Source organism: Erythranthe guttata, chromosome 7 (genome assembly GCF_056151865.1).
Source record: "Erythranthe guttata isolate IM_541 chromosome 7, IM_541, whole genome shotgun sequence".
NCBI lineage: Eukaryota > Viridiplantae > Streptophyta > Magnoliopsida > Lamiales > Phrymaceae > Erythranthe > Erythranthe guttata.
In genome coordinates this window covers 8,231,802-8,245,620 of record NC_142539.1, presented here as the reverse complement: position 1 = coordinate 8,245,620, position 13,819 = coordinate 8,231,802, and the positions used below count along the sequence as shown (strand labels likewise).

General features: G+C 33.1%; 1 protein-coding gene across 1 annotated transcript; it reads left to right on the top strand.

Moving 5' to 3' along the window:
- Positions 1–1,292: 1,292 nt before the first annotated feature.
- On the top strand, positions 1,293–3,673 carry LOC148769139 (uncharacterized). The gene is made up of 3 exons (XM_088820882.1): positions 1,293–2,192; positions 2,835–2,992; positions 3,075–3,673. The coding sequence occupies exons 1-2, from the start codon at positions 1,961–1,963 to the stop codon at positions 2,837–2,839; spliced, it is 237 nt and encodes a 78-aa protein (XP_088677008.1). The 5' UTR covers positions 1,293–1,960; the 3' UTR covers positions 2,840–2,992; positions 3,075–3,673.
- Positions 3,674–13,819: the final 10,146 nt, after the last annotated feature.

The window sequence follows — 13,819 nt, the reverse complement described above, 5'->3', positions numbered from 1 at the left end:
TTTACTTTAATTTCATAGTGGTTTTCGATAAATTTAGTGGTTTTCGATGTGTATGTAGTGGATTTTAATTTTTTTTTTAAATATGAACCATTTAAAAAAGTAAAAAAAAAAATTATGTTTTAAATTAATATAAAAAAAACTATTTAAAAAAAAAAAGACTGCATATTATACGGTTATGTTTTCTACCGTGATTTGGGGGAAGAGGGGCGAATTTATACGGCAATGTGATTTTGGGATTGATTTGGAATTGATTTATTTTTGGGAGAGATTTGGTATTAATTTACCTTAATATTTAATTTAATAATTATATTAATAAGTAGGGGTATATATGGGTTATTAAGTCCAATGGATTTATCTCAAATACCATTAATTAATTAAGGATTTATCAAGAATAAAAAACCCAATGAAGGGTGTTTGACATATTCCCCCATATTACAAATGCACTGCTAACTAATTAACCTGCTAGCCAGAATATGAAAACGGAAGAAAAAAAAAATGAAATATTTCCTATTGTAACAATTTTAAGATTTAAAATTAAAGTTCATGTGAAATTCTTTCCTCGGAGATATACTATTCCATTGAAAGTCGAACAAAACAGCAGACTCATTCAAAATTCGACTCGTGTCTCTAAAGTAAGAACGCGCTTCAAGATTTTAGGAGTAATAAAATGAACTTTATTAAAATATTTTGAGTGATAGAGCAGTAAATGCATAAATCAAGACTTAACTGAAGAAATATTTTTTATAATAACAATGCATAAATATTTTTTAATGAACAAATAAAGCACCTCTTGATACAGATCCAACTACGTCTGATTTCGAAGGGTAATATAGTCTTTTTATAGGTTGGTCACATAAAAATTAAACTCATTTGAAGCTGTTATGTGCTTACGGAGGCCTGGCATTGAGAGAGAGTAACGTGTGAAAATGCAAAACCACTGGGGTTACGTGGATTACGTGTTATTCATCCTAAACTAAATTGAATAAAAAATTACTACCCAAGCATAGGCAAATATGAATATATATATATATATATATTAATCTATATAAGAATGTATCCCCCACCAGCTTTATCTCAATTTATTTTTCCTTTTTTTTGGGCCCCTTTACTAATAAAATGACGTCGTTTTGGGTATTTTACGCCCAAAAGCAACTGGCCCAATTTTCCTTTTCCACTTTCTTAAATTGTGGACGGTACTCTGTAGTGGGGGCCCATGGTCGGTTTCTCACGTCACAAGACGTCTGCACCAATTTTTTATTTTATTTTCTCTCTCCACTCCTCTTCTTTGGCCCAAACTCTTTTTTTTATCTTTTTTTTTTCGTTTTCTCTACAAGAGAGAGAAAGACGCACCCAACTCCTCCCACCTACTCTCTCTCCGACGAAGCCGCGACCCCTCTCTGTTAAATCCTCCACACCACCCCCGCCGACCGTCGACCAGGGGAGGCGATCGAAAAGAGCTCGTCGCTTCAGGCGGGGACGGGCGGTGGTTCCCCTCTATATTTATCTCAAACCGATCCTCATTCCAAATATCAATTCCCCTAAAACCTCTTCTCCTTTCCGCCGTTCCTCTGCAGAAATTCGCTTCGATTTGTGTTTTTTGTTCTTCAATTGCGAATTGTGCCCCCAAAAAACCCAATTCGGAGCTTTTTTTCGTTTGTGAATGGTGGAAATCTCAGGCGCACAATTAATGGTCGTCCCTTCTTCTTCGTCAAGAAGGGCGATTTCGATTTCGGTCGCTAACTCTTTCTGCTTTGGATCTTGCATGGAAGGCTGGTACTACCGCTGCATCGGCGTCGACCCCTGAATTCGTTCATCGAATTTTTAATTTATTGATTCTGTTTGATTTTTTCCTTTTTCCCGATTTTGATTGAATTTTCCGACCTCCTTTTTTCCGTTCCGAAATTTCAAAACATTTCATAAAAAAAAAATCGAAGAAAAAAAACCTAAAAAAGAAAAAAAGATGTTGCTTTACAAGCAGAAGAAGAGCCAGCCTTTGAAGGGAAACCGGTTTTTGGTTTGCGTGACGGTTCTCGGAAGCGCTGGACCGATCCGGTTCGTCGTCAATGAGAACGAGCTTGTTGCTGCTGTGATCGACACCGCGCTTAAACCGTACGCGCGTGAGGGCAGGCTACCGATTCTCGGATCAGATCTCAACAAATTCATGCTCTATTGCCCAATTGCTGGAACAGAAGGTAGTTTTAATTTTTCTATTTTTTATTTATTTATTTATTTTTAATCGAATATGTTTCAATTGCCTTTTGTTTTCGTGGGTGTCGTTGATATTATTAGTTGACTGAATTGGTATCTTTTTGGAATCTCTTGTCTAGATTATATTATGTATGTTGGAGGGATAATTACACTTTTCGTCCCTATAGTTTACTACTTATTCGATTTTCGTCCCTAAACAAGATGAAGTTACATTGTACGTCCCTAAACATTCCAGTTCTCTATTGTTTTAGTCCTTCCGTCCATTTAGCTGGTTAGTTTGGACGGAAAATAACACGCGCGTCGCACGTGATACATAAAAGTCACCTTCTTCTTCAATAAACAACCGGATATTTACAACAATATCATAAAATTCCCAATTTCTCTTCAAAGCTCTGATCCCCTTTTTGAAATCACTAAATCACTCACCAATTTACCTCATAAATCTCGTATACAAATCTTGAATGCACAACAAGAAAGTGTGCGATTCAAATTACGAAGGTTCTTCATCAAAATTAGCTAATTTGAGCACGTGAGGAAGCGAATTCAAACTAGGTGTATTTCTCTCCTAAGCTTGCAATCTTGAACCAAAAAGTAAGGATTTTTATTGTTTTTATGGGCGAATGCAGTCTAAAGGATGAGTCGAAAAAGTGACTATAACTACGGACCAACATCTTCAGTTACAAGTGAAGTATGTTATTGTGAATGTGGAATTGAGTTGCCATTGGTGACCTCATGGAATCCTAGCAACCCAGGGAGAAGATATCGTGGGTGTACAAACTACGAGGTAAGTTTTAATATATTTATTTTTTGGTCGTTTGTTTTTCTGATATTACTTCACACAGTTTGCATTTCTTTTGGTTTAGCAGAAAGTTACATACTGTGGTGTATTCAAAGGGTATGATCCTGAAATATGTGCTAGTTCAAAGAACGTTAGCCCGAGTTTCTGAGAAACGTCAACAAACTGGAAACTAAATTTGCTAGCTATAATGAACAAAAAAGACAAATCTGAAAAGGAGAAAAGGTCCAGTGAAAGAAATAAAAAATAAAAAATTAGAGACTTGGATTGCATTGCACAACAAGAGAATGAAGCTTCTGTTGGTTCTGTTTGGTTGTTTGGTGGTTGGTTGGAACCACCAACATAGTTTTATGCATGATTGGATTTTGAAAAGGAGCGTAGGGATTTCGAGAGAAAATTGGAGAAGCTTCTGTTCTTATTCAATATTCGGCTCTTTATTAAAGAGGAGGGGGATGACTTTTGTGTATCACGTGCAACCCACGTGTCGTTTTCCGTCCAAACTAACCAGCCGAATCGACGGAGGGACTAAAACAACAGAAAATTGGCATGTTTAGGGACGTATAATGTAACTTCATCTTGTTTAGGGACGAAAATCGAATAAGTGGTAAACAATAGGGACGAAAAGTGTAATTATCCCTATGTTGGATTATATGCTTGTCCTCCTTTTAACCTCTGTTTGGAAGTTTATTTCATTTAGCACCCCTATCTGATATCGAATACTGAAAACATCTTCGTATTATTAATATTGCATATTTGGTAATATTAACAACAAGAAGACTCTTTTCAACAATTAGAGTAAACACAAGGTTGTTGAGTGCAATAATCTTGAGATAAAAGTACATTTTTGTGTTTGATTGTTCGATTTTTACTATTATTAATAACAAGATGACTTTTTTTTTTAAGAATTGGAGTAAAAACAAGAGTGTCGAATGCGATAAACCCGTTGATCTTGAGATAGAAGTACCTTTTTCGTGTCTGATTGTTCGATTTTTGGTAATATTAACAACAAGATGACTCTTTTCAACAATTATAGTAAACACAAGGGTGTTGAATGCAATAATCTTGAGATAAAAGTACTTTTTTCGTGTTTGATTGTTCGATTTTTGTTAATATCAATGACAAGATGTCTTTTTTTCAAGAATTATTAGTGTAAAAACAAGCTTGTTGAATGCAATAAAACCCATTCATGTTTATTTCCCATTGTTTTTTCTTCTCTTCTTTCTTCTTTCGTACCGAATTGTTGGATGCTTTATTGCTTTTTATTTTATATTAGTTCCATCAATTATTCAAAAATAATATTACAAGAACCATGTTTCTTGAATCATTTATTCCAAATAATATTACAAGAATCATTTTTTTAATTAAAATATATTTTAGGTCCAATTTATTTTAACGTAAAATATGAATTTATTTTACATACGTAAATGCTATTGTGTGAACCCATTTTTATATTATATTCATTGTCCAAATAGGACTCATACAATTAATTAGTGTTTTAAATTCGATATAGTATTTATTTTTTTCAAAAACATAAAAAAAAAAAAAAAACCTATATAATGGGCAAACAGCACCGCGCATTGCGCGGTGCACACCCCCTAGTATATATATATATATATATATATATATATATATATATATATATATATATATATATATATATATATATATATATATATATGTATATATATGGTTTTTTTTCCAAAAACTACACATGTGAAATCTCTAATTGCCGAAAACCATGAAAAAAAATTTAGCAAGGACCCCCTTATGAAAGTTAGTCAAAGCTAAAAAGGCCCCTGACAGGTTATCGTGCGCTACGCCAGGGCCGGCTCAAGTCCATATGGGGCCCTAGGCAAAATAATAAATTTGGGGCCCTTTACATTAATTTTTTAATATAAAATTAAATATTTTGGATATTTTTATTTTAGTTTAAATACATGTATTAAAATTATTAATTAGTATATAATTTTTTATACAAAATTCAGGCTATATATATATATATATATATATATATATAAATATATATATATATATATATATATATATATATATATATATATATATATATATATATATATATATATATATATATATTAATATTTTTTTAAATAAGAAAAATATAAATTTTATTTTATATTTGGGGGCCCTAATTATATTAACATAAATTTTTGGGGCCCCAACTATAATACTCATAAGTTGGGGGCCCTAGGCATAGGCCAAAGTTGCCTATAGCCTAGGGCCGGGCCTGCGCTACGCTCGCCGTATGTGCGGAAGGGGTTGCGTTTTTGAACTTGAAATGACCTAAATACCCTTTATATTAGAAGTTTTAAAAAGGGTAAAATTCATTTTGCACCCATGTACTATACTAAAGGTATCATTTACCCCCTGAAGTATTAAAAAACTCAAACACCTCCCTATTTTTGACGGCCAATGGTTAAAGTTTTAACGGAGTTAAATTTGAGCAGAAATGTCTCTTTTAACCTGCTTTATGTATGATATAATCCCTGATTTTTTAAATTTTATTTTTGTGGATAGTTAACGAGTTTTAGCGTTCATTTCAATTATGTTTTTTTGTCGATTTTATTGTTCGCTTTTAGGAATTTTCAATTTTATTTTTTGGGATGTTTTGCCATTATAATATGAAAGCTTGGTTTTTTATTTTCCATTCTTTTATAGGGTTTTATTTTAATTTTAGGTTTTCTTTTAGATTTTAGGGGTTTTTAGTTTTTTTATTGTGGGTTTTGCATTCATGATCTGCAAAGCTTCATTTTTATTGATTTATTGATTCGACTTTTCGATTTATTAGGCATAAAGAATAAAGAAAAAAGATGATAAGAGTAAAAAAAATGACTGAATAGAGTAAAAAAAAAGGGTTGAAAAGAGCGAAAAAAATTGGTGAAAAATGGGCAAAAATTTAGAAACCTATCAAGAGAGTTTTTTTGGGGTATTTTCGTCAAAAACAACCAACAACTCTTAGCAACAGCTAGTCAAAAGGTTTGACTAACGGAATTATGAAAAAAACTAGCAGTATGGGGTGTTTGATGTTTTCAATACATAGGGGGTAAATGTTACCTTTCGCATTGTACAAGGGTGCAAAATGAATTTTACCCTTTTAAAAATACAGATTCACCCCAAAATTTTCAGCACCAAAATGAAGTTTTCAAAATTTTCAATTCAGTCCTTCTTATTTTCAAAAAGGCCATCTTTCCAGACCCATCAACCCAACCCAGATCCTCAAGCTCTTTTTTGTTGCAAATCCAGAAAAATAAGAAGGGGATAAGACAGAGCCTTAAGTGATCTTTTTTTCCATGTAAAAGATTGGAAGAAAAAACTTCGATTTTGACCCTTAAATTCACCATTTTCGATAATCCAAAACATGGAAGCTATGAAGAAGATGAATGTGTTTGCTATTTCATTAAGGAAGAATTTAACAGAATTTGTTGGGTTTGGTGGGGTCTGGTGTTTTTCTTTGGCATAGTTTGTTGCGGAAAGATGAGTAATACGGAAGGAAAAATCAACCAGTTTTTCTTTTATGTATTTTTTTTTATCTTAATTTATATTTCTTTTATTAAAAACTAACTAGAAATATTACAATCATTTCACGTAAGTATCACCAACTAATTTTTAAATAAGGGGTTGTTAGTTTTTTAAAATAAAACATAGAGGGGTTTTGTTAATATTTTTAACACAAGACTTTTTCAACAATTAGAAATAACTTAGGGCGTCTGTGCTAAGCTCGAATGTATGTATGTATATATATATATATATATATATATATATATATATATATATATATATATATATATATATATATATATATATATATATATATATATATATATATATATATAAAATGTTTTGAAAACCTGTTGAGTGTAGATATTACACTCAATATGTTTACTTTACGTGGATCTTTTGTTTAGATTTAATTATATTTGTGCTTTAATTGATTGATTTTGTGTTTTATAGGTGAAAAACGAGAATTAGGTGTCATGAAGGAAAAAAGATCAAAAAGAAAGGAAAAAGTTGTAAATAAGGAAACAAATCAAATTGGAAGAAGGAATCTCGCCACAACTTTGACAGTGTCCACGATTTCGAGCATATCTCTCTCATACGAACTTCGAATTAGGTAATTTTGACGGCATTGGAAAGCTAATTTCAAGGGCTACAATTCTTATTTACACAACATTCCAAAATTCGAACTCCAACATGGCACAAATTGACGAACAAATCCTGATGGGGGAAAGTGGCGAAAATTGATTCCTATTAGGTTTCCACTACTTCCTTATCAAGAAAAGCCTATAAAAGCAACAAGTCTCTACACCATAAGCACGAAATTTTACACCACAAAACACGAAGAACGAAGATCAACGAAGACTCAAGCATAGTTTTTCTTATTTCTTTTATTTTTATTTTGTTTATCATAAGAATTACGAGTAGCTAAGTTTTTATTCTAGGATTTTATTGGAACCCTATGTGGTGATTCGAACCTATTTTTCTACTTTTATGCAAGTTTAATTCTTCGATTATTTCTTCTATCTTGATCTTATTTAGCGCATGAACGTAGCTAATTTATGTTGCTATTAGTTATTGTTAGAATTGATTGACAGATCGTTTTAATAATTAGAACAGGGATAGAAGAGCCTTCGAGTAGTTTTTCACCGAATGCGTGTGTTGATTGCATGTATTATCGTAGACATACAGATAATACCTTAGGTAGCCGTTTTCGAGACTTGTTATTTAATGCTTTATTCATACTAGGTTTGCATAGACATATAGTGAATCTTTTATGAATAATAGGCTTATAATACAGCGACAACTGGTTATGAGTAATTTCGTGTCTTGGGTTAATAATCGGGAATCATAACTTGCATGATAGAAGATTAATTGGGTGAAGAATTATCGCATAGGGGGGAGATAAAATCCTAGATCCGTTTTATATTGATATTTTCTCGTGTTTAATTGCTTTCTTAATTAGTTTAATTTATTTAGTTAATTAATTTGACAAACTTGCGTAGGCTGGATTAAAATTGTAATTGTTAAAATTTGGTACTTAGGATTAAATAATTTGCGTATTCCCTGTGGGATCGACATCCGACTCTCACGAGTCTACTTTACTACTTGTTTGCGATACGTACACTTGCGTGTTGGTATTTAGCACCCAACAAGTTTTTGGCGCCGTTGCCGGGGAATACGGCTAAATTATTTATTTATTCTAATATCAAATTTGAGCAATTTTTCTTACTTCAGCCATTTAATTTTAATTTTAATTTTAATTTTTAATTTTGATGATATTTTTTTTTTTTTTGTTACATGTCTGGTTACAATGTTGGGGCACCTCAAACGGGTTATGAATGGCTTCCAACTGACGAATATCTCCAAAACACCTATGTTATGCCTCCGTTTTGTTCCGCATGTGGTGGAAATCATTATTCCGATCAATGTTGGGGATCACCAAAGGCGACAAATTTCGTCGAAATTACCAACGGAGGTTATTGGAACACTTACACAAACACATACGAGCAAAGCTTTCAAGACCAAGATTTGAACGAGTTTCAACATAGAGAGCCACAAATTGATGATTTTCAAAATTATTTTCCAATGCAGCAGCAGACCACTGATGAACAACTTGATTTGGTATCCCTTATTGCCGAATTCATGAAGTCCACTCAAGCATCATTTCAAAACATGGAGATACAACTGGAAGAGATGACTCTCAAATTAAAATCTGAATCTCTTGAAAATATTCCAGACGAAATCGGCAATGGTTATATCAAAGAAAATTCGGGTGAAGCCTGCGGTGAGAAAAATCTTCTATGTCCAGAAAATAGTGTCGATATGAGAGAAATAAAAAATTACGAAGACACTTGAGCATGATGAATCTGAGAAGGCAATCGAGCTAAACCACGAAGATGCCTCAGAACAAGAGAAGAAGGAGATGGATGTAATGATTGAAGATGTTCTAGTTGTGGACCCTGTCATTGATCTAAATGTAGATTTGAAGGCATCAATAGAGGTTGATGAGAAGACGAATGTGTTTGAAGTGGAGGTTATACGCGGATGTGAGGTTTTTGTGTACCGATTTGAGTGAGCGGGTGATGAAGATCCCATCTTAGCTTCGTACCGATTGATTACAACCAAGAAAGACTACAAGCTAAGGTGGACCCTGATATATTGCAATGCTATCCATGCCTTGGTTGCAATTGAAGTGATAGAGCTCATGGATGGATGCGCAATCTACAAGGCTTTGGATTGGACATAACAGTTTTAAGAAGCAAAGTCTGGCTGAAGACTTAAAACTTAGCGCTTCTCGGGAGGCAACCCAAGCATTTATTGATTTTCGTATTTTTATTTATTTTTATTTTTCTTAGGATTTTAGCATGCGCAAACTAACAATTTAATCTTGTTTTAATTTTTAGGTCGAAAATCAAAAACTAAGGGATCGGACGTTAAATGTGGATTAAACGAACATCAAAGAGTGCATCCCGGAGTAGGACCTTCCGACTAATCAGGTGTATTCTATCCTTGAACTATGTTCTAATTGCATTGAGGACAATGTAAATTTTAAGTTTGGGGGTGGAAAATTACTTGTTTTTATGTGCTTTAATTTTTTTTAGTTTGCATGCCTTAGGATTTTTTTTTTTCGTTTATTTATTGTTTTCTTAAAAAAAAAATTTGCTTGAGTCGAATGCATCGATGAGTTATAATTATGAGAGATGATCACTGTTTGATGATGAGATTGCTTGTTTTGTATGATGATTATATGTTTGTTTAGCTTTCGATTCAACGGAACTTAGAAACGAATTATTGCTAGGAATCACACTTTGTGCATTGTTTTGGTTGAATGTTTTGTATTTTAAATTTGGAGTTAATTTGTGTTAGATCATGCTATGTTCGGTTTTAGACCTCACCTTAGGAAATTTATGATACGAAGTATTGAGTAGTGAGTGATTTGGGATATGATTTGGGCCTTCTTTGATCCGTTTGAGCCTTTCAAGCCGACCTTTTTATCGAAATTTTCCTTAAAACCTTGATTTGAGCCTCGGAGAAAAGGTGTTCTTTCTTTTATCCAATGTGTATAAGGTAGAATAGATGGAGATTCTTGAAAAATTACCCCTTGGAGTTCGGTTGAAAATTTTTATAAGGTCCTTCTTCTTCTTCCCTGAAAAAAAAAAGAATAAAAATAAAAAAGAGAGAGAGAAAAAAAAAAGAATAAGAAAAATATATACATGCGTCTATATATATATATAAAAAAAAAAAAAAAAAAAAAAAAAAAAAAAAAGAGAAGAAGAAGAGACTAGATGGGAGAAGTAAGGACTAGTTGTTGAATTGTTTTGAAAGCTCGATCTATTGTCTTAAGATCAAAAGTGGAGACTTTTGAACTCTTAAGAATCGAGTTTATTAAAGTCCTTAAAGGTGAATTCATTGTTTCAAACGCCTATCTTTCAAATTTTGGCGTAATCACCTCAATTCAAGAAGAATAGCCACATATACCCATATTTCCTACCTCGAACCAAAAAGCCTAACAATTGAAAGCCAAAAAGCCCCAATGATCCCAATAGCTAAATGTTCGATATTAGTAGAGTAGAATAATTTGGTGAGTATTTAAAGTCAAACATATGCATGTAAGCATAAATTTTTTCTATCTTTAATTTACAAATATTGGATGCTTGAAGCAATTGCATGATTTGTTGTTTTTGGCTATGGTAAGTGACTAAGTGCTTTTGAATTTTGAGCTTGCGAATGCCTACGAATTTTCATTATAATTACAAGTTCTGAAAACATGAAGTTGGTCATTGATCTATGTGATGAGATGCGGTAGTTGAGTCATTTGCTTACGATTAAATTTTGCTTGAGGACAAGCAAAAGTTCAAGTTTGGGGGTGTGTTGAGTGTAGATATTACACTCAATACGTTTACTTTACGTGGATGTTTTGTTTAGATTTAATTATATTTGTGCTTTAATTGATTGATTTTGTGTTTTATAGGTGAAAAACGAGAATTAGGTGTCATGAAGGAAAAAAAGATCAAAAAGAAAAGAAAAAGTTGTAAATAAGGAAACAAATCAAATTGGAAGAAGGAATCTCGCCACAGCTTTGACAGTGTCCACGATTTCGAGCACATCTCTCTCATACGAACTCTGAATTAGGTGATTTTGACTGCATTGGAAAGCTAATTTCAAGGGCTACAATTCTTATTTACACAACATTCCAAAATTCGAACTCCAACATGGCACAAATTGACGAACAAATCCTAATGGGGGAAAGTGGCGAAAATTGATTCCTATTAGGTTTCCACTACTTCCTTATCAAGAAAAGCCTATAAAAGCAACAAGTCTCTACACCATAAGCACGAAATTTTACACCACAAAACACGAAGAACGAAGATCAACGAAGACTCAAGCATAGTTTTTCTTATTTCTTTTATTTTTATTTTGTTTATCATAAGTATTACGAGTAGCTAAGTTTTTATTCTAGGATTTTATTGGAACCCTATGTGGTGATTCGAACCTATTTTTCTACTTTTATGCAAGTTTAATTCTTCGATTATTTCTTCTATCTTGATCTTATTTAGCGCATGAACGTAGCTAATTTATGTTGCTATTAGTTATTGTTAGAATTGATTGACAGATCGTTTTAATAATTAGAACAGGGATAAAAGAGCCTTCGAGTAGTTTTTCACCGAATGCGTGTGTTGATTGCATGTATTATCGTAGACATACAGATAATACCTTAGGTAGCCGTTTTCGAGACTTGTTATTTAATGCTTTATTCATACTAGGTTTGCATAGACATATAGTGAATCTTTTATGAATAATAGGCTTATAATACAGCGACAGCTGGTTATGAGTAATTTCGTGTCTTGGGTTAATAATCGGGAATCATAACTTGCATGATAGAAGATTAATTGGGTGAAGAATTATCGCATAGGGGGGAGATAAAATCCTAGATCCGTTTTATATTGATATTTTCTCGTGTTTAATTGCTTTCTTAATTAGTTTAATTTATTTAGTTAATTAATTTGACAAACTTGCGTAGGCTGGATTAAAATCGTAATTGTTAAAATTTGGTACTTAGGATTAAATAATTTGCGTATTCCCTGTGGGATCGACATCCGACTCTCACGAGTCTACTTTACTACTTGTTTGCGATACGTACACTTGCGTGTTGGTATTTAGCACCCAACAAGTTTTTGGCGCCGTTGCCGGGGAATACGGCTAAATTATTTATTTATTCTAATATCAAATTTGAGCAATTTTTCTTACTTCAGCCATTTAATTTTAATTTTAATTTTAATTTTTAATTTTGATGATATTTTTTTTTTTTTTTGTTACATGTCTGGTTACAATGTTGGGGCACCTCAAACGGGTTATGAATGGCTTCCAACTGACGAATATCTCCAAAACACCTATGTTATGCCTCCGTTTTGTTCCGCATGTGGTGGAAATCATTATTCCGATCAATGTTGGGGATCACCAAAGGCGACAAATTTCGTCGAAATTACCAACGGAGGTTATTGGAACACTTACACAAACACATACGAGCAAAGCTTTCAAGACCAAGATTTGAACGAGTTTCAACATAGAGAGCCACAAATTGATGATTTTCAAAATTATTATCCAATGCAGCAGCAGACCACTGATGAACAACTTGATTTGGTATCCCTTATTGCCGAATTCATGAAGTCCACTCAAGCATCATTTCAAAACATGGAGATACAACTGGAAGAGATGACTCTCAAATTAAAATCTGAATCTCTTGAAAATATTCCAGACGAAATCGGCAATGGTTATATCAAAGAAAATTCGGGTGAAGCCTGCGGTGAGAAAAATCTTCTATGTCCAGAAAATAGTGTCGATATGAGAGAAATAAAAAATTACGAAGACACTTGAGCATGATGAATCTGAGAAGGCAATCGAGCTAAACCACGAAGATGCCTCAGAACAAGAGAAGAAGGAGATGGATGTAATGATTGAAGATGTTCTAGTTGTGGACCCTGTCATTGATCTAAATGTAGATTTGAAGGCATCAATAGAGGTTGATGAGAAGACGAATGTGTTTGAAGTGGAGGTTATACGCGGATGTGAGGTTTTTGTGTACCGATTTGAGTGAGCGGGTGATGAAGATCCCATCTTAGCTTCGTACCGATTGATTACAACCAAGAAAGACTACAAGCTAAGGTGGACCCTGATATATTGCAATGCTATCCATGCCTTGGTTGCAATTGAAGTGATAGAGCTCATGGATGGATGCGCAATCTACAAGGCTTTGGATTGGACATAACAGTTTTAAGAAGCAAAGTCTGGCTGAAGACTTAAAACTTAGCGCTTCTCGGGAGGCAACCCAAGCATTTATTGATTTTCGTATTTTTATTTATTTTTATTTTTCTTAGGATTTTAGCATGCGCAAACTAACAATTTAATCTTGTTTTAATTTTTAGGTCGAAAATCAAAAACTAAGGGATCGGACGTTAAATGTGGATTAAACGAACATCAAAGAGTGCATCCCGGAGTAGGACCTTCCGACTAATCAGGTGTATTCTATCCTTGAACTATGTTCTAATTGCATTGAGGACAATGTAAATTTTAAGTTTGGGGGTGGAAAATTACTTGTTTTTATGTGCTTTAATTTTTTTTAGTTTGCATGCCTTAGGATTTTTTTTTTTCGTTTATTTATTGTTTTCTTAAAAAAAAAATTTGCTTGAGTCGAATGCATCGATGAGTTATAATTATGAGAGATGATCACTGTTTGATGATGAGATTGCTTGTTTTGTATGATGATTATATGTTTGTTTAGCTTTCGATTCAACGGAACTT